The sequence below is a fragment of the Pholis gunnellus genome (genome assembly GCF_910591455.1).
Source record: "Pholis gunnellus genome assembly, chromosome: 4".
NCBI lineage: Eukaryota > Metazoa > Chordata > Actinopteri > Perciformes > Pholidae > Pholis > Pholis gunnellus.
This window is the reverse complement of record NC_136530.1, coordinates 20,613,676-20,635,534: the sequence shown is the minus strand read 5'-3', so window position 1 is coordinate 20,635,534 and position 21,859 is coordinate 20,613,676. Positions and strand designations below refer to the sequence as shown.

Sequence of the window (21,859 nt, the reverse complement as noted above, 5' to 3'; positions counted from 1 at the left end):
CAGTGGTGTGGTATAGTAATTGGAAAGAAATTATGAAATAATAACGATAAGAAAGAAATGTCCGGATTGCCTCTTAAAAATATACAGCACATGCTTTGAGGATGATTATTTAGGGAATAAATCATCACCCACCTGTAAAAAAGAAAAATGTTTTGAATTTAGACTTTTTTCAACTTTAGACTCACCAAAGTAGAAGCGTATCAGGCAACCAACTTCGGGATTCATCCCCTCCCCCTGCACCCTCCACGGGTCTTCAAATCCCAGATTAGTGAGGTACTCATTGAGTATCTGAAGAGGCCTCTCATCATCTCCCAGCCGCCGCACGGCTCCACCGTGCAGCTGGACGTAGAGGGTCGGCGTCGGACTAGCGATGACGGGCTCCGGCCATCCTCTGCTGCCCTCTGGGACCTCCGGGTCAGGCTGAGCAGACGCTTGGCTGGACAGCGGTCGAGTCTGAGAGCTGCCGGGGCATTTGGATGGAGGTTCGATTAAGTTGGGGGCCTCCACACTGTCACCAGCTGCAGCTACGGTGTCCCCCAGTGCGGTTGGCACTTGGCTGGAAGCAATGCGGGGGTCCGCGGTGGGCAGGCCCGCCTGCTGGTCTGCAGCACAGACGCCGCCGGTTGGATGTGTTGGGGAGGAGGTGAGGTCCACTTCATCCGAGGAGCTCTCAAACGGGTCCGGTCCCTCTGTGGCGCTGTCACCGTTCGGACTCAACACCGAGGAGTCCGTACCCAAACCCAGTCCGTCACTGAGCGAGTCCCGGTGCTCCGTGCTCCTGGGTCCGCATGGGCTGAAGTCGTCACAGGTGCTGCTCTCCATATCTGAACCGGAGTAGACCCCGTAACAGTCCGCCACACTCAGGCTCAAATCCACCCCAATGTCACTCAGGTAGACCTCCGACGAGGAGTTACTCGCGGTTTTATCATCCAACAAGTTAGATGACAGTTTAGCATCAGTGTAATACGGTTTAATGTGTTCATCCTCCTCCGCTTTGGGAGTTTTGACATCCACGCTGATTTCATCAGAATGCCCATTGCTAGCTTTACAATGATCTTTTAAGTCAACTAAAGCGGCGGCTTTGCAGTTAATTCTCAACACGGCCCCAGCTTTGCTCCCCTCCAGCCTACTGGCCACCTCTGTAGCGGTGGTGTCCACCGTGCAGAGCACCGGCCGGGGGTAGGAGGGCGTGAGCCAGTCGTGGACGTGTATGCAGCCGCGCCGCGAGTCCGATCTCACCCAAGTCTTATCCGAGGCCTGGAGCTGCTTGGACTGCTTCTGCCGAAGAAAGGTCTTCCGGTCCAGGCTGAGGGTGCTCAGCGGCGAGGCGGAGGGTGCGGGACTGGCCGCCTCAGCGGAGGACACACCGGGTGAGCTGCTGGTCGGCGGAGCCCCCAGAGACAGATTCCTCTTGTGTCTCTGCCGTCTCTTGCTCAGCAAAGAGTTGACAGAAGCGGTGCTGTTGACAGACGTCAGGCTGTATATACTGGCCGTCTTAACGGCGGGAATGCTCATGTTTTTGGCCGCACTGCCGATAGCGTTGGCCACTTGGTTCTGATAGATTCCGTTCCTTATCGCGATCTGGAGCAGGGAGGTGGCTGCGAGTCCCTTCCCAAAGAGTTTGGTCTCCGCGCCCCCACCGTCATCCTCCACGAGTGAGGGTCTCTTTCCCGCAGACAGCGGTGTTAACGTTAATCCGCTTGGCTTCGCGGGATTACTGTCACTGCTAGAATCAAGTACCCCCTGTGGTGTTGAAGAAGTTGAAAGCGCTCCAGACTGTTTTTCCTTCACACTTTCCATCCTGTTAGCTAGCAACGCCAGTTAGCGTCAGTTAGCTTGAACAGCCCGCAGGTGAATGCTAGCCCCCGTTAGCTCACAGCCGTTAGCTCGCTCCAATGGCTCTGATCTCCCTGGGTGTGCACGGCTCCACGTTAGCTTAGCATGCTAAAGTACTGTGCGGTTTGTCCAAAAGAGTTGGTCCGCTACATCGTCCCATTTCGTAGAACACCCGTTAGCTCGCTCGAGGGAGCTAACCGGTTGGTCGACATTATAAAATGCTCTTTCTAGTTGGTCGCCATGGAAGCTAACGCGAGAAGGCGCGACTGCAACTGTACAGACCGATGAGAGAGTGACGGTCAGCGGTACACCGTGGACAGGGCGGGGTCTCATTGGATATGAATTATGACGCCTTTGAGTACTCCCGAAAGCTCGGAATTTATATAGCTATGTACATGACAGGGGATCTGACTTCTCTACGTGGTTAAAGCAGTGGTTAAAGCATGGATAAATAAAACCAAACAACTGGGAATATACGAATTACCCGCAATGTTTATTATTTAGTCAAGAGCACAAGAAAACTGACGGTAAATTAATAAGTAATAGCCAGTAGTGGATGAAGTATCAGATCATTCTTATATACAGACTATGCTCTGTACCCAGTGGTGGAATGTAATATATTTAGCAAAAAGTATTAATTAATAAAGTATATAGTAACTAATGCAGTCAAATGTAGCGAAGTAAAAAGTAGGCTACAACATTGTATAATATAATACATATTCTGATAATCCAATAAATATAATGAACAGAAGATCCTTGTAGGCGCGAGAGGTAGTTCTGTGAACTACAGAAGCCACAAAGTACAAGCTTCATTGAGTCAGTGAAGGCAACATACAGTTATATTAGCTTACTTTATCTGGCTCCACCGGTCACATTTTAAGAGCATGCTTTTAAACCTCAACCAAGAGTATTGTTTAGTTTTATGATGTGATTATATTTCATCTCGTAAATGTATACAATTAAGCGTCCCCGACAACTCGCTGCATAGTTTAGTTCTTGTAAATAAGAAAACATAGAAGAGTTGTAACTCGTCTTTTTGCGCCACCTAGTGGGATAAAGGCCGTATCACGGTGGCGACCAGTAATTATTTAGAAACTGCTTATTATTTGACTCGTTACAAGTCAGTGGTGGAAGAAGTATTCAGATCCTTTACTTAAGCTAAATAAAAGTAGCAACAAGACAATATTTTCCCATTACAGGTATTCTACAAGTCATGCATTCAAGATGAATAGATAGATAGTTTACTGTTTGTCCTCAAGTAGTCCAAGTAAGACATACAATATTATACAAAGACCGGATTTATTGCAACTTAAGAGGCGGTTTCTTATCTGCAACTTAAAAGTACAATTTACACAAAGTGTAAAATGTTATGCACTGTGGTGGGTCGTAGCAGATAATGGAAATAATCAAGTGCAATTTTCTCAAATTTGTACTTGTATCCTAGATGAGTAAATGTGCTTTGTTTACATTGCGCTGCTAGTTAGCACACTGATACAACAAATCCTTAGTATGATTCAAAGTAGTTTCTCTCCCTTAATGAATCAGGGGTTGGAGTGTCCTTGACATAAAAAAAGGTCATAAAATCTTTATGTTTCTATGCTTCCATGGAGCACAGATAAAGTAGAGATCTCTCTGTTTATTCAGCTCATGCTCATTGTTTTTAAGAGAGACGTATCAGTGTGTTATAACCGCCTCAGTCTTTGTCGATTTCTCATGCACACCAATGCTGTCACATTGCAGTCCAACAGAGGGCAAAGTACGAGCTGCACTGTGACTTTATAGTTCAGCCTGCTCTCTCTCTCTCTCTTGCTCTCTTTCTCTTTCTCTTCCTCCCTCCCCCTGTCAAGTCTCCACCTCGTTTTCTATACCAGTCAGACTTTCACTCACCAGGCGACATATTTGCTGTGATTTTCTTGTTTATTGCAACATCAGTAAAGGTAAGACCCCTTCCTCTTGTCTAAAATGTTTTATTTTTTTGATTTAAAGTAATCTACAGCAATTGTTAATCCACTCCTATGAAGCTTCCCACTATTTCAGCATGGCCAGTTCAATGTTCATTCATGTGCGGCAAACTGGACATATTGCTTCTCCCTCCTTGAATGTTGACGGGCACTGATCAGACCAAATCTGATTCTAGACCACCACTTTCAGTAAACAAAGGGGACATGTGGTGGATGGTAAATCTCGGGGGGGATTAATAGTAAAAAGTGCCTCCCTGCAGATGCACTGAGAGGGGGAGATTAGCCTACTGACACATTAAGACACTGAGCCCCAGGAGACGTGTATCCACTGGGATTCAGTCCATTTTAAGAGGCCATTTAATCTCGCAGTAAGTCTTAAAAGCCTACGTTTCTAAGGTCAAGTGAAAAACCCTGCCAGTGGGGATGTGATAATCCCATTTATTACTAATGCAAATGAACTTGCCTTGAATCAAGTGACATGGATTTGATACTAATTAGATGGAGTTCTAATTGATTGAGATATCCTTGAAACAAGTAGAATACAATTAAATGACATCATCCCGTTGTCGGATTTAAGTCAATGTATGAATTAACAAATAACTAAAAAGTCTCTGTGGGGATCAAAGGAACTAAAGGGAGATTAGTTTACCGCTCTAATAAAAAGCCTTTCGGGAAGGGGGAAAAGCAGAGATCTAAATGGAGAAGAAACTAGTGGATGACAAGCAAAACAATAGCTGGTCACAGTGAGGTGTTGCTGTCAGCTTTCAGTTCTGGTATTTTGCACAAACACTTTCTATTTCAAAGAATCTGTTGGTTGAACTACAGACACTCGGATGGCTCTATTCCTGCTGCATTTCAGAAGGCAGAGGATGTGTGTTTTACTGTCAAAAAAGAAAGAAACAAAGATGGCTAATCCATTTCAGAATGCCTTCCTTTTAAAATGGGAAATAGAGACTATAATTAGAGTTCAAGCGCAAGGACATTGCTGAGCAGCTCTCCCTATAGCAACGTGTGTGTGTATATTTGTGTGCTTGAGTCACTCACTTCCGTTTGTTTTTGGTTCCTCAGGCAGAGCTGACAAATTTAGATTGCAGCAAGTCTAAAAATGTTGAGAAAACAGAGCAGAAATACATAATTGGAGAGTAGTCAGTCATTAAGATTGTTTGCCCAACCCGTTTCAGCCGGGACACGTCATACACTCTCAAAAACAGAGTGAGGAATGTTTGCATCATGTGTGTATCATGTTTGAATCATGTTTGTATCATGTGTGTATCACGGCACTTGTAATTAGTCTTTTTTAAGTCACTTTCTTTTTCTTCCAAAATCAAAAGAAATAAGGGAACCTGAAAAAGAAAAATAGCACAATCGTTCACTACATATTTCCCAAAGAGTAGACCATTGTTTGTACGTTTTGGTGACATGGGGTATACACTACTGCATTTGTCACTTTGTAAAGGTACAAATTGGGGATATGAGATAGAGGGTTAGTACTTGTACAAGCTACTACCCCAGTGATAAGTACTTGTTCTCCAATATGTACACTTCTGCTGTATGCCTCATTCTGAGAATGTTGGTTACCTGCTCAGTTAAATGAAAGAAAAACAATTTAATTCAACTTAATTGTATATTGTAAAAAAAAAACTCTTCTTTGGAATTGGGATCAATAATTCGGTCCGGTCAGACCTCAGGATCCTGTTCTGATGATGTCCGGTTAAGTTTTAGACATTTGACCACCCTGACCAAAGTACAAATGACACTACTTGGTTTACTGTTTACTCTGTCAGCGCCCAACATAATGAATCTGCTCACATTAAAGAGTAACAGTGGAGAGGAACAGAACATGAGGTCACAGGACTGAACCTGACCATTCGTGCTGCAGTGGTTCCCAGTAGGTTATTCGTGTACCGTTGCTCTGGAGAAAACGGTTGTAACATTGTTTACAGTGCTGCGGTCACATGGTCAGGGTGAAGGCAAGGTTAACCACAGTTCGTCCGTTGATCTCACACTCATTGACATGCACTAACATGCGTGTCATTGCGCTGGTTCATATCCTAAGACAAAGCCCAGAACTATGCACTCCATGGTTCACAGAAGTATATGGCAGGATATCACATTCTTTAGGACTTGGAGTAATATGGTCAAAATAACAGTGACCTAAAGGTACTCTAAGTATGTGATGTCAATGTCAGGCCACATTTTCATATGGGGTTTTAAAGAACAGGTAGATTGCAGGGATTATTTTATAATACTAAGATGTTCCCAGACAAATTTCCCAAAATGTTAAACTATTCCTTCACTTTGAGTTACTAATAATAACATGAATTTGCTAGCTGTATGTAAAATTCAGCTTTTCCTCACATTGAAACAAGATGAAAAACTAGAACATTTCGCAAGAATGACTCTCAATTTGTGTCGGTGTCGTCAACGCTGCCTTTGATAAAATGATCAATTTTAAGGTCTTAGAAATCTTTCCAGCTCCTTTAACCTAATCACAGATAATAACCTTATCATGAGTAAAGAAGCAGAACTTAGTTCGTAGTTGGAACTTCATAGAAGTGATTTAGAGAATAACTTTGGAGATAGAGCCTTTCCCTTTTTTCAAATGATAGGACTATCAATGCATAATACTATAAATAAACCTTCATGGAACATCAAAGTCATGTGAATAAACACATTGTTATCATTCTACGTTCATGGTGTTCTGTCCTTATCAGAGTCTGTGTTTTAGTTGCTGATGATGAGTAATGAGATTATCTGGTGTTTCTTTTGTGACTCATCGTCACCTCTGATCCGGTCACAAGCCCTAAAGAAGGATTCCAGCGACTCAGCCTTTTGTTCAGTTCCTTGTTCTTTTGGCCTTGACCCCACTTGGTTTTAGCATCGCATCCCGTAAAAAGTATTTTTAGGATTACTAAGGCTGACCGGGTTTGAACTCGCATACAGTATCTGTGTGGGCCAAAGATATTTAACATCTGCTGACCTGCAGAGAAAATTCTCACTTCCCCAAGACTTTCACTCTTACACACCCTGCGCGTCACGTCCCGTAGGCTGCCCATATGACCGAGATCAGTCATGGAGGAACAGCAGCGAATCGATCTGACTTACATCACCGAACGCATCATCACCATATTCTGCCCTCCTGGATGTCCAGAGAAGATCTACCTGCAGAACCTGCAGGAGATTATTCTCATGCTGCAGTCCAAGCATGGACACCACTACATGGTGAGCTGGAACACACACAGCGCAGAAGAAGCACCAAATCACATTTATGTCGTGATTTGCAATTTGTCCAGTTCGTGATGTTCGCAAAAAAAATCATGAAAACAATTTGTCCTTCCTCCTTCAGCTCATCAACCTCTCACAGAAAAACAAAACTCTCACCCAAATGAACCACAAGGTAATGATGACACTCCTGAGTACCTATTTCAGAGGTAATATGTTGAAGTGTTTCTGTGTGTTACAGTATGTGTGGTTTGTCTGTCAGGTTTTGGACACAGGATGGGTGGATCTCCTGGCCCCTGACCTGGATCACATCTTTAGTGTGTGCACGACAATGCAGAACTGGCTGCAAACACATCCGAAGCACGTACTGGTGTTACACTGCAGGGTAAAACATCACTGGTTTCCTCTGCACACACTGACACTGACATCCTTTTTTAAAGTCAATCTGTCGGTGAAACTGTTAAGTTCATTTATCCTGACTTTGCGGCTGCCCTCCACAGGGATGTAAAGGCCGGCTCGGAGTTCTGGTGGCTTCTTACATCCACTTCAGCAACATGTCAGCCAGGTAACTCTGATGCCATGTGAATCCATTCAAATGGTGCGTGTGTGTGTGTGTTTAATCATTTGCAAACCAATGATGATGACAATGGACAACAATCCGCAGTAAAAGATGCTCGTTCGTGTGTATAGTTCGTGGATTTTCGACAGGGTGGCGTCGTCTCAAATGGAGCACGGCTGTTGTGCACACACCGGAGATGATGACGTAACCATTTGCAACATGTAAATGATGGAAATGCTGACTAGTCTGTGACTAATCATCCAGATCCGTCAACATCAATATTGCAATTAAATTTGGCACAGATATTTGGGGTTCCCAAAGGCTGAATGTTAAAGCAACTGTTTATTGTTGGACATATTGTATTTGCAGAGCAAAGAGCGCTGACAGAACAATAGAGTGAACAGGAGGCTGATTTACTGTATGTCTCCAACAGCCAAAGGGCAGGAACAGGACGGCTGATTGAGGAGACTTTGAACTAGACTGTTATTTGATTTTCGGGCAGGGATCCTGTTGGCGCTGGACACTAGCGAATTTATTGACTCTTAATTTACCTCCATGACAGAGTCTGGGCCTAGAAGACACAACATTTTTTAAATTTCGTTGGAAAGCATTTTTGGAGCAAACATTACATTACAGCCTTTGCGGTTTATGTGGCTGCATGTTTTCTATTTTATGGTCTAAATGTGAATTATAAAAAGTTATTAACATCCTCTTTTGCATGTCTAAGCGTGGAATGATGGGATAGGTTAGTTTGACGCAAATCAATATCCACTGAAAATGCCGAATAAAGAGGATGATGAGGTTGGTTTCTGCACTGTTGGCGTGCTCGTGCGCTGTTCATGGCTGACTCATTGTTGAGGAATATCTGATTATCCATCAGATATCCATATCCATTGTCCCTCTATGTGCTTGAGTGAGCGAGTGCATTATGCAAAGTTGTATAAAACTGAGTGACGTCTGATTGTTGGTTGGGGCTGACAGGTGTGAAAATTAAAACAAAACAGAGTGTGAAGTCTAAAAGAAGTGAGTTTACCAGACTTGTACTGAGGATAGTGGCTCAAGGCTACAGTAGCTGCTGCTGGCATAACACACACAAATATTTGACTGAGCTGTCAGACGTTGAGTTGCATTGTGGGTAATATATATTCATTTGTCAAGGAGGAAGAAAATGCAATGCAAAACAGATTTCCCCCAAATTAAAGCTGACATATTTATGAATCGAGATAATTCTGTGGTTGAGAAAACAATATCATGCTCTATTTAGTATGTTCTAGACTAGAGCTTTCGATCACACCACATGATCTTCATCTCTGTGGGTTTGGCTGCACAGCATGAGTTTTTGCTGAGTGGCCCATCAGAGACAGAAATCTCAGAGATAGATATCTCAAAACCTCGGCACATAAAAATCAAACTATCTGCATGGTTAGATACGACTTCAGGTACATGTAGGTGAACTGAGGAGTGTAAAATGCATCACCATCTGAATATATGCCTCTCTCTCAGTGCAGAACTTTCTCTCGACCAATTTGCCATGAGGAGGTTCTACAATGACAAACTGTCGGCTCTGATGACCCCCTCGCAAAAACGGTAAGAACAGGGTCTGTTGAGCAGGACCACTGAAGGTCAAAGGTCAGCTCTGGTTCAGGCCTTAGCCTCTGATCTTCGGTGTAGACCGAGGAATCTGATGTGACTGTTGACCTCAGAGTGCAGGGTCACTAATCACCTGATTTATCCTCTTGTGAAATAGTTACTATAATAAAGCTACAATTAGGTACTGACACAAGGAGAAGGTCTCAATGAACATCACAACCACACTTGTATCCAGTCACAACAGCATGAATGTGTTTCTCTGTGCTCTCCAGGTATGTGTGGATGCTGGGAAGCATGTTGAAGGGCGGACTGAGGATGTGTCCCTCGCCGTCTTTCCTCCTGTGTGTTGTTCTGCACGGTCTTCCCAAAATACGACCAGATGGAGGTAAGCAGATGTCTGAACTGAATAAGAGGAAGCAAATAGCAGTAGCTGGCCGTTGTAGAAGTCCCCTACACAGAGGGCATACACTGTATTCTTATTTTCATCTTATTGAGGAAGACGAAGGAAAGCTTAAAATGTAAAACCTGTAACGTCCAAAAGTCGTCTAAATCAAGTCAAAGTCTCAAACAGCTCTGCTTTAATGACAAGCTTCTTGAACAATGCTGAACATTTTCTTTCTCAAGTGAACTACGATCTTTTGTGATGAAAGTCTTCCTTTTCCCAGCATGTAGTCTCTTCCTGAGAGTCTACCAGAGTCTACAAGCTGTTTGCACATCAGCAGTCTAGTGAGAAACCACATCAGATCACATTGTAATCTCCCAACATGGCAGGATGTTATTCAGAATAGAATATAGTGTGTAATGTGTGTTTGTATCAATCTCAGCCATGTTACTGCAGCCCAGACAGACCGCCTCTACTTTGTGCTCCAGCCAGCTCAGCTGCTCAAAGGGGACATCATGGTGAGTGGCAATGTTTTCTTTTGATCATTTAGGTTTATATATAAAGGTATTGTTTTCTACTGCAGTGTCAGGAACACATTGTAACATGTTTATTAGGAACCATTAGAAGCCAACCTTGCAGAAACCCTATTTTACTTGTCTTGTTGCGAATGTATAGATTATATTTCTGATGTATGTATTAAGGAAAATTAATATATATTTAAAATAAAAGCTTGCCTATTGACAAATTTCACATTTTTTAATGTTCAGCTGACACTGGTGAAAAGACCTTCTAGTTTACGATAGAAATGACTTGGAATTAATTATTAGAAGTGTACAAAAAAAGCTGTCTCTTTCTTTCTGTAAGTTGCATCAAATTGCACAATTCTTTCCAGGAAAATTCTTAGAAATGATCAGAAAATGTATTCAGAAATGTTGGACCTGTAAAATATAGAGTTACAATTAATTGTTCTATTGTAAAGTCTTATATGTTTAAAATGTATTTAAAAAATATGACAAAATAAATCACAAATATTAAAGACGAATCTTTAATTCAAAATGAATAAAAAAAAACATAGTTCCCATTCATAAACCTAAATTGACAGGAAGTGGCCTCTTATGTAGCGTGAATGACGATGCAACAGAAAGCCATTATTCTCAGTGAATCTGATTAGAGCTGCACATACAAGACGTGTGTCATCTTCTGTCTGATTTTAGGTGGTTTGTTATGATAAAAACAGCCAGTCAGCCAGCCGTCAGGTTGTCTTCCGTGTTCAGTTTCATACGGGCCTCGTAACCGGACACAGCCTCACTTTCTGTAAGGCCGACCTGGACTGTGCCAGTGAAGGTATTTATAAGCTGCACGCTGTTGTTTCAGCCACTATCACACTCTGCAGCAATATCCATCTCAATCAGTAACTCATAACTCCTTCAGTCTTCTTCCAATGTAAACAACACCTATCAGAACTAACCTTGGACCCTGTATCAGCTGTGCTGCTGTGCAGCTGTGAAATACACATGGAAATATGTCCAGTGTGCAAAGTTTACTGTCCAGCTGTCTGATTTTGTTATTATTCCAGATGCCCGGTTCCCAGAAGATGGAAAAGTGGAGCTGTTGCTTTCCGACAGCCCTGAAAAGATTACAGGTACACTTCTTCTGAAGCTTGTAGTAAACTAAAGGCACCAGCAAACACGGCTACAGTGAACTGGATAACAGAACCGAGAAAGAATATGTAGGTGAAAATGTGTTTCAGAGGTTTTGCCAAGCTTTATTAACTATATACATTATTACAGTCATTTAGCAGATGCTTTTATCCAAAGCGACTTACAATAAGTGTATTTAACATAGGTATTCAAGAGAACTACTAGTCACCAGAAGTCATAAGTACATCTCCTTTCCCAAACAAGCATCCAAGAGCATAACTCAGAGCCAAAGTACAGTGCAGAAACAAACGAAAACAAGTGCAACAAACTAGTATGAATAAAATAAGTGCTAAGTGGAAGGCTCAGGGTAGCACTTCTTGAAGAGGTGAGTTTTCAAACTGCGCCGAAAGATGGGCAGCAACTCTGCTGTCCTGACGTCAGTGGGGACTATATATTGGTCCAAGCTTTCGTACTTTTATTGATAGTCACAAAAAAACCACGATAAAAAGTCTACCGCTATCTGTTTAGCAGGTGTACACCATATGTACTATCTTAGCTTAGCGTGTTTGCTTGTTAACATTTAATAATTAGCATAGTACCCGAAAGACAGCTGAGGCTGATGGGGAATGTCATTGGTTTTGCAGGTATTTAGTCATCAATCAAAGCATTGGATACAAATTTCTACCTCATTGTGGCGCTATAGGAAAGGTCAGGGAAGCTATTATGATTCATCCTCTGGGGACAATGAATGTGTGAACCAAATGTCATGGAAATAGTTCTGACATTTTAATGGGGGCAGAAACCGTGGGCCGACAGACCCGAAAAAGTAAAGTTATCCAGTAATTTAGGAGGTTTTGTTTATTCGCCTGTCATCCTGTCTGACCCCGTCGTTGGGAACCACTGTTCAAACTGACACATCCAAACACCTGGACACCCAGAACACACTCACACATGCACAAAAACCCCCTCATCCACACAAACACATTATTTGGGCTGCAGATGAACAAAGACTGCACCAGACATCACTGTCTGCTAATTCAAGCAGAAGAGACAGAAATGACTCAGTTTGAAACAGTACACCTGCACACACACACACACACACACACACACACACACACACACACTCACACACACACTCACTACTCGTGAATGAATAACACAACCATCAAGTTTAACAAACAGTCACCCAGGTGGGGGCAGTGTTGGACATCGGGAGGAGGGCATGACAGCCAAACTGGCACTCAGCGCTCACAATCTCACTCCTCGCCTCTCAACAGGAAGCAATATGAGGAGTTATCTCACACACACATCTGGCAGGAATTCTGACTGGAGATAGTGTACGTGCTAAAACACAGAGGCGGGCAAAACCAGGACACACACACGCACATGCAAGACACAGACATTGAGCAAAACCAGAATCAAAGCTCACACTATTTCTTAAATCAAACTTCAAATGAGATCTGGTGTGTGCCGTTGTTGTTTAACTGACTCCTGACCAGGACTGCCTCTTTGTCTGCTGGTCTGTTTGTCATTTCCATGTGCAGGCAGAGAGCTGTGGGGCAACGGACGCTGTGTGACGGTGGACTATGACACCTTAGACCCTTTGGTTAGACGAGATTCATATCAAGACGCGTCTTCTCTTGAGACAGGTGAGCTGCATTCTAACGTTTTTCTTTCTTTTCTTTCACTTTCTCTTCCTGTTGTTCTCGATTCCCGTTGTGTCTCTGGCTTAATTATTAGACAGGATTCAACAGCAAAGCACTACTTTTGAAGACACAGCACATCATGGGAGATAAATCAACGTGTCTGCTCTGCTCTTACATAATGGTGACCTTTATTCTGTTTCCATGGTGGAATTCTTAGGAAAACCAGAATGCCAATCCAGGGCTGCTTAGTTTTGACTTTTAGAAGTTTTACCTCCTTCACAACTAATGATTTGGCCTCCATCAATTCCTGACAGACATGTCTGGTTCTTTAACTAATAAACGCTCTCCTCGGTTGACGGCAGCCAGAAAGGAAGCTATGAGAGCGGTGAGGGTCAACTGAAACAGTAAAGTTGTGAGCCGGACTGATAAACACCGCTTTGACTCCACATGATTTCCAGTAAATGGTGTAAAAAATGCTAAATCACAGGCATAGTTCTTTAATGATCCTCCTACTAATCTATTTTTATACAATGGATCAAAAGTCTGCATGTAATGTAACATCAGTTGGTCTCAGAGCTGAACCAGAGAGAACTAGAAGAGCTCTCTGAGAGCGCAAGTTTCCGCCAAGGCCATGCGTTATCTTGCACTGTTAATGAAAGTGAAAAAATAATTAGTTTCCGCCCCGTGATGCGTATCCGCTCCGCAGAATAAACAACAACAACAAAAAAACACATTCATAACTAGAAGGGCACTCGGAGGCCGCAGGTCATTTCCATAAGTGAACAATAATGTGTGAATCCATCCGGTGATTTGGACCAGCTCAAGCCAGAGCACGGACCAAGCATCCTGCGAGAAGCTACTGGCAGCTACGGGCGAGGCTTAGGTGTGTGTGTGAGACGACAATGGCGTATAGATGCTGCAATAGCATCAGTTATATCAGAACTGGAGAGTATTTCTTCACTGAAAGAAGAGCAAAGAGCAGCACCGGAGGCTTTTCTCGATGGAAAAGATGTTTTTGCTCCTCTCCCTATACTCGCTTCAGCAAGCGTTTGATTGACAGATGGTTCATCCAGTCACCTGCCAAGTATTTCTTTTGAAAGTGACTGCCCTTTTCCAAACAGTCTCCAATGACAGCTTCAGAGATGGTTCAGTGTAGCAAACCATCTGGCGGTCAGGTTAGGTGGGGAGTGGGGACCAAAATGGAGCTAAAAGAAGATTCAATAATGGACATAAATTCATCAGGTGGATGTGGATGTTGGCAGCTGTTTGCTAACATGTTAATCTTAACAACTTTGAGAGATGATTTGTCAAAGTTAAGTGGTTTTTTTTTTGGTTTTTCCTCCCCAAAGTTACCAAAATATATCAGTTAATGTATCTCCGACTGCTCTCCAGAAGTCGTATTCCTCTGCGGGTGCAGATCCAGTCTGGGAGATGGTCTGTTTAGACTCTGGTCTTGGCTGTGGTCAGTGCTGTGGGTAATTGTCTGGTCATCAGAGTGACAGTTTACAACTGTTGTGGTCATGATGACTGTTCCTGGGAATGGGCGTAAATGACAATCATCTCGACTCAGCCAGACCAGACCCTTGCATTTGGAGGTGGCTGTTTGTCAAAGAGTTTCCATTTAAGTGGAATAACACACAGAAAAACACCAGCACAAAAACACACAGCCAGACAGCTTAAACCTAAACAATCACTTAAAGCGGCGGTTGAGGTTTTAGTTCCAGCTGTTTTATGCCGCTGCTAAATCTGCTCTGCCAAGGCATGTAATTTAGATGGACCGATCACTGGGGGAGAAATGCACAAAAGTGGCATGCAAACGCACATTTACACACATGCTCACATGAACGCAAACACGCACGTGGCCATTACCTTTAACCGTCAGCACACGAGCATAATGAGGGTGCCAGCAAGTTAGCAACGCAGCCAGTCGCAAGAATGTTGTTTTCAACCCCAGGTGGTTCTACTTTACCCTCTCAGCCCACTCACACCCCTCCCCATCCACTGCCCCTATCTCTCCATCTCCCCCATCTTCTTTTACTCTCCTTTGCTTCTCTTCCCCTTTATCATGGTCTTTATTTTTCCAGCTGAAGCGTGTTGCTTTCAGGTTCAAGTTGCAGGTTGCAATTTGTCCAATCTGTCCCCTTCCCCCTTCTGCACACAAGTCTCTCCAGAGCCCGCCCCCATGTTTACATTCCCCTCTCCATATTTGGCCAGCTCAAGGTCCTTGTGCTTTGTGTTTCCCTTCTTGAAAGTGCATTGTGTGTGTGTGTGTGTGTGTGTGTTGCACACACTCCTCCACCTGTGTGCAGATATATGTGCTTGCATGCAGCCTGGTGAATGATCCACCCTTCGATTTCCTTCTATTGCTTTCCCCCTTCGACATGAAAATGCATGAGCGCACACTCTCTGCACAGCATTACCTACCTGTGTCAGCCGGGACAGGATGCTGGGGGGGGAAGAGGAGGAGGGATGAGGCAAAACAAGGGTAATTCTGTCGTGACGGAGAAGGCGGGGATTGGTAGTGCAGGGACTGAGCAGGCGAGGAAGTAGTGACACGAGAGAGGGGAAAGAGAGAGAGAGGGGGGAGGGAGGGGGGTGGGGGGGGACACTGGGGGGCTGTTAGCACCTTAAGAGAAAGAATGTTCTTTCTTGTCTTCCTGTGGCAGCCTGAGAGGACGACAGCAGAGGAGCAAACTTCAACTAAGCTGGTCTGAATCCTTTTCAGCCTCCCTTTTTCCTCTCTCTGTCTGTCTCCTCATCCTTTTCATTCTGTCCTCGTCCTTGCCCCCTCTTTCAGCTTGTCATCTGTTTCTCTTTTCCTCTTTCTCTGACTCCGAAGGGAGGCTTCAGAGAGCATTTCCATCCTGTTTCTAGTCCACAGTGGGAACAGTGAAAGTTTTTCTGACGGACTGCTGGTGAGTAAGTGAGCTGCTTTTTGATGTTAGTCTGGTATTTTCTACCAAAGTTCTTACAGTATTGGGGAAAGTTACCAGTGTTTGTGTGAACGTACTAGTGTGTGAGAGACCTAACAGTCCAGCTGTGAGGTTTTAACATGCATGTCTGGTATTTGAGTTTTATTGCCTCTCTGGACTTAAGAGCTGTGCTCATACAGCTCCGGTATGCTCTGATTGTATTGTTACTGCATGAGGCACTCTTATCTAATTTGAATGTAACGACCTTTATCAGGAAAGTACTTGCTTGTTTAGTTCTAATACGCAATGTCTAATACATTTAGCGGTGCAACTTCCTCTGGTTTCCATTAAAGAAAAGTCTAAAACCAAAATGTGTTCAGTTTTACTATCATATTTGACAAAAAAACAACAGCAAATCTTTATAATTGTGAAGCAAGTACAAGGGAATGCTGGGCATTTTTGCATAAAAAAACTACTTAAACGATGTATCAATTATCAAATAATTGGTTAATTTTGATTCATTTCTTTTGATTGATCAACTGATTAATAGATTGATTGTCCCAGCTCTAGTAGGTTTCCAACTTGCAGTAGGACTTAGAAATACACTCTCTTGTTGCAAACGACAGTTAAAGTATATATGTGTGTGTGCGTGTGTGTGTGTGTGTGTGTGTGTGCAATCAGCTCTATCTGACCTCAGGTACACGTCTATGATGGACGCGTCCTTTGCATGACACACACATACACAACTAAACACGCATGCATCCGTCAGCCTACACAAAGGGCCTCTGTGTTATCTCCATGGAGTGTGTCTGGAGTGATGTCTGTGGTCTAACAGGTGGTGTGTGTGTATGTGTGTGTGTGTGTGTCATGTTGTATCACATACAGTAGTAGTGCAGGTATATATGTAGTAGGAGTATCTTCAATACAAAGGTGTTATTTGTGCTAGAGTTACAAATGAGTTAGTTAGTCAAGATTTTACATTTAGCTTTGATCAACTCACTAAAATCTCTCCAATCAGTGTTCTCCGTGCAGCTCTGTTCACAGATTAGAGAAGATGGGAGTTAAAACATGTTAATATGCTCCTTTACTGTAGCTCACCTTCAGTTGTTACAGTGATGTCACAGCAATACGCTTTGTGATTTGTAAACATTTTGCCTTTAAGGCTACATACATGCACATACATAAACCACTAATTGGCGGAACTGCTGCACATTTTTAAGGGAAAATGATTAATTTATATTACAGCTGAAACAATTAATCACATAAATTAGTAGCTGATGGAAAGAAAATTGCATCTGCAACAATTTTGATCATCGATTTATCATTTAAGTCTTTTATTTTAAGCAAAACTGAAATGTGAATACTGACTGCTTTTTCTTTGTTATAAATGTTTTTTCTTGATTGCGAATTCAATATCTTTGTTTTATTTCAGTGTTTTTTTTCATTTGGTAAACCACACGATTAATTGATTAGTCAAGAACATAATTGATGATAAAATTAAATAAAAAAAGTTAGTTAAAGCCTTAATTTGATGTACAGGTGAACATTTTTAATTATAATACTTTCATTAAATATGAAATAGCAGATTTGGTTGTTTTTTTTGCGGTTGAAGACTCCCGGATTTCATCACGTCCTCTCACATCTGACATCAAACCGACACCCTTGCTTCTATAGGTCACCTTCTCATCTGTTTTCACTCTTCCGTCAACACATAAACCTTCTCCTGACATCTGTAATTTTGTCTTCACAGCTCCGCCTCACGTCCTGGACCCTGGAAATGGCAGTTTGTTTGCCAGAGTGAGGAAGAAGAGTAGCGAGGAAGGAGCGTCGTTCCACCTGACCACCAGCAGCCCCAGCTGCAGTGACCGAGCTCCGTCTGCCAGCAGTGACTCAGGCCTGTCTGTTGCCTCTCAGGGGTGGACCGGAGCCGGACGGAGCAGGGGGGCTGCACGGGACAAGTGTACCCAGGCAGGGAAGCTGCTCTCCGGGTTGGACTTTGAGATTACTCAGCCTCTTCTGGAGGTCATGACTGAGCTTGCTGCGTCCAGCGGATGGGAGGGGGAGATGACTGGAGACGACTCTGAACTGGGACACGTTATCAATGGAGAGGCCTCGTCCAGCGAGAGGGAAACCGACATATTAGATGATGAGGACGACGTAGATGGCGTAGCACCTCCCGCTTCAGACATGCCGAGCTCAAGCAGCATCTGCTCCCTCTCCTCTGAGAACCTGCCTGAAACTCAGAGATCAGCCCACGCTGAGTACTCCACGCACTCCTGGGTTCGGCAGCAGCAGATGGTTGACGTCGTCACTGACGCTTCCCTTCAAGTTGATGGGGAAGAGCGGTTGAGCCGGCTGAGAAAACTGAGGCCGCCGCCTCTGGTGGCTCCTAACACCCCACCTCGAGGACTCAGCAGCAGCGAAGCGGTGCAGAGAGGGCCGCCGAACGAGGATGGCGCACACAACGTCACACAACACACAGATGTTACACACGACATACAGTCCGTTAGTACCGCACTCGCTTCATCTTGCCAAGACGAGGATTTGTCGTCGTTAACTACAGATATTGACGAGTCCATAGAGCAGCTGAACCTGCTGATTCTAGATCTGGACCCCACCTTTATTCCCGTTCCTACCCGCTGTGCCCCCCTGTCCCGCTCCGCCTCCGTCCACTCCAACGGCCTCAGCCACAAGGGAACTACCCATCTGTCAGGTAAGACAGTGATAATGAGTGAAGCATCACACCACAGAATAGAAATACTAGTTTCAAACAATGCCGAATCCTTATCTTGCCTCGCAGAATGGCTCTAGGGTTGGCGCTGTTGATCGGTTAGTCCACCAGGCTGAAATCTCCAACAACTATTGGATGTATTACCACGAAATTTTGTACAGACAGTCATGGTTCCCAGATGATGAGTCCTACTGACTTTGGTGATCCTCTTGACTTTTTCTCTAGCGCCACCAGCAGGTTGATGTTTTGAGTGAAAGTTCTCAACAACTCTTGGGTGTTTTTTCTTGAAATCTGGTACACACATGATCTAATCTTTTGCTTCATGACTCAAATACCTGCAGAACTACTGTCATTCCCATCTGCCTCAGCTGCAATTTGTGTACCTTGTATACCTGCTAAGCCTCAGCACATTAACATTGCAGCATTAGCATTTAGCTCAAAGCCCTGCTGTGTTGAAGAGTGGACAGCGTGCAGTGGATGTTTACGAGGCTGATCAAACCTCAGCACCTATAGCCAACATGTTCTGTATTGCTAAATACAGCTATAACTAAAAATGTACGTATTTTGGGTAAACTGACCATTTACCGTGGTGCAATACAACAGTACCTTTACACAGCTCTACTTGTACAGAGACATAAAACAGTCCACTGTAATACTGTGACTGGCTGAAATGCCACGCTAAAGAAAATACACGTGTGCCAACAAGCTGGCTGGCAGATGAAGCTTGTACGTTGGACGTGTTATATTGTGGAGCTCAGTGCAGCCTGCACTTACAGAGAAACATTCATAACCCAGACCGAAATACTGAAGCGCTGCCCGATTGTGGAAATCTACATCTGGGTTTGTTGAAGAACAGAAGGTGTGTTTGTTAGAGCGCACAGTGTTTGCTGAAAGGGTGGAAGCATTCGATTAAACAGTTAGTGAATATTCCTGCAATGTAAGCACGATAATGTGTTCACCCTTCAATCTGTCGTATTTTGAATGGAAATGTACAGCGGTGGAAGAGAAGGTTACATAAGTGAAGTATGTGTGAAGAAGGAGCAATCTGACCTCTCACCTCAGTGAGACATGAGAGAGCTCACAGCTTTAGCAGATCTAGATCCAGAATCAATCCTCCGCATACCTAAACTATAACACAATAGTTCAAATCCTGACAAAGAAAGGGAAGTTTTAATAGTGCAGGTCAACTGTTTTGAATCTGGGATAAGGCAAACATGTTTAACATGTGTTCTCTATCAACAGCAGCAGCCAGGGAGCCGTCGGGACTCTTAACTGTCGTAGTTCAGGATTTTAACATACTGGCCTATCTATCATTTAGACCTGCATGCCTGTTGCTTTCACAGCACATCAGAATAAAATGATTCCACCTTTTGTGACGCACGATGAAACCTAACAGACCTGTGGACGTCAAAAAAAGAGCTGATTTTAAAATGATTCAGGCCCATCGGTCTGCAATCTGTCTATCTGCCTCAAGGCCTCTGGATCAAGAAGCTAGACTGACCTCAACAGCTTTGTCAGACTCGGTTGTGAAGCCAATACAGTTTACTAATACACACCAATATTGCCTAAAATAGACTGGGAATGGTTTTTATCCCTTTTTTTAATACAATTAGTCTTTTAATAGGTTTTTTTACTGTCCCTTGTATCATTTTTAGTTTAAAAGTCATCAACAAAAGTACGAGGAAGGGAAGTTGTTTATGGAAGACAATATTGCTGTAATGTTGCTCATGTACAAGAAGTTTGAAGACTGCAATTAATTCACAAATATCAGAACTTTGTGACTTTTTACTACACTACAACGAAGTTGTTGATGTGGCGAAAGCCAAAAGGAGTCCACTGCCTCCATTTTTATTTACTATCTGGAATTGCTGGAGGATAGAAAAGTTGCTCCCTCGATGTAGTCTACTCATGAATTCACTCTCACCGATGACTGCTTTAGCTGTTTGACTTGGAGACGACCTGATATCCTCCCACGTCAGCCATCTTTGGCTCTCCATCACTGTTTCTTGTCCCCCAGCTGGTACATACGGCAGATTTACTCCCTCTAATATCCACTGGGACGCAGCCAGGAAGAAGAGGCACATTTCTGCCGCGACCTCCACCCTTGATTAATTTTCTGTTTGAGAACAGTGGGTCATAGGTGTGCGGGTGATGTCATCGCTTCCCGGCTCTTTGCATGCGGAGCAGCTGGTGCATCAAAGCTAACCCCGAGTGGGCCCGGTGGTTCTTATGGGAGAGCTCCTGACAGTCCAGAGCATCCGTGACAGCTCCTGAATCTTTAACCCCGCGGCCATGTGCCTCGCGGGGTTACATTACCGCTGACATTTAACCTCTGACCTGTTTTTAGCGTCAGGTCGATGAGAGGTCTGGTGGCTCTTCTCCTGATCATGGAATTTGAGCACAGGAAACGCAGCATGTGTTTTTGTATGTATGCGGGTAGGCGAGTTTGAGAATCTCCCGAGGGCATGATTGAAGCAGTACCACTAATATTTCACTGCTGAGTTACTGCAGCAGTTGGAAACGTGTGTTTTTCAAAGCCATGTTTTGAGGCAGGAGTTTGTAAGTGATCAGGAATGCTTTTGAAGTGTTGACACAACACTTCGCACTCCAGTGTGTCTGCATCATGCCCTCCGTCTTCCTCTGTCTCTAAGCTTTGGAGTTGAAGTCTTCAAAAGTGAATCGCCTCCTCACAAGTACAGCGGGTATCAAGTGATACTCGACACTGTACAAAAAAACAAAAAAAAGAAACACCCTCAGCTGGCCCTCTGGTGTAGAAGAGGAACCGGATTAGTTTCAGTTGGACTAGTATGCGAGCTTGAGATGGTGGATGCTCACAATGTAAGCGGAGCTCACAATGTTCCACATTGCTGTTTATAGTTGATATGCACAATTAAGTGTGGTCCCATATACGGTCGACCTCAATCATGACACACTCGTCAGACTGTGGCTTCTGTGTTACGGTGTGTAACTGATGTTTCCATAATCTTTCCAAGGTTGCGTTACAGTAACATTTGGTCATTTTTGTAATATAACTTGTGAGTACAAGAGCTGTCGAGAGTTTTACAAATTGTTCAGTGTTTCTACCATGAGAACCTTCTAACTGCGCTACTCATGGCACAAGTAAACCAGCTACCAAGGCAACCGAAAAGAATCCTCCTGACACTATTGGCTTTTTACCTCTTTTGCTGTCCCACGAGAGTTTTAACACCATTCACGTTCGCAGAAAGCACAGATTTCCTCTCAGTTTCCATATCCACCAAAAGCCGAGACAAAGATCCAGAGCGGTACTTGCTTGCACCGGTAGTTCACGTTACGCTTGTCAATTAAAAAGATAATTTCACATGTCAAGAAAAGTTTGTCGTAAAGCTGTTGAATATACG

At 43.6% G+C, this 21,859-nt stretch overlaps 2 protein-coding genes across 2 annotated transcripts in view; one reads left to right on the top strand and one right to left on the bottom strand.

Moving 5' to 3' along the window:
• LOC306695387 (PH domain leucine-rich repeat-containing protein phosphatase 1-like) overlaps positions 1–2,084 on the bottom strand; it is a 15,749-nt gene extending 13,665 nt beyond the window's left edge. The window contains exon 1 of the mRNA XM_079158617.1: positions 186–2,084. Within this exon, the coding sequence (XP_079014743.1) occupies positions 186–1,800 (1,615 nt within the window). The 5' untranslated portion in view covers positions 1,801–2,084. The remainder of the gene's footprint in view (positions 1–185) is intronic.
• A 4,785-nt stretch (positions 2,085–6,869) lies between these two features.
• Positions 6,870–21,859, top strand: part of LOC306695082 (tensin-3-like) — a gene marked incomplete at its 5' end in the record, with an annotated part of 38,406 nt that continues 23,416 nt past the window's right edge. The window contains 12 exons of the mRNA XM_079158220.1: positions 6,870–7,019; positions 7,144–7,194; positions 7,282–7,404; positions 7,520–7,584; positions 9,082–9,165; positions 9,441–9,553; positions 9,834–9,894; positions 9,993–10,068; positions 10,765–10,894; positions 11,127–11,192; positions 12,735–12,839; positions 17,499–18,461. Coding sequence (XP_079014346.1) covers positions 6,870–7,019; positions 7,144–7,194; positions 7,282–7,404; positions 7,520–7,584; positions 9,082–9,165; positions 9,441–9,553; positions 9,834–9,894; positions 9,993–10,068; positions 10,765–10,894; positions 11,127–11,192; positions 12,735–12,839; positions 17,499–18,461 — 1,987 coding nt within the window. The remainder of the gene's footprint in view (positions 7,020–7,143; positions 7,195–7,281; positions 7,405–7,519; positions 7,585–9,081; positions 9,166–9,440; positions 9,554–9,833; positions 9,895–9,992; positions 10,069–10,764; positions 10,895–11,126; positions 11,193–12,734; positions 12,840–17,498; positions 18,462–21,859) is intronic.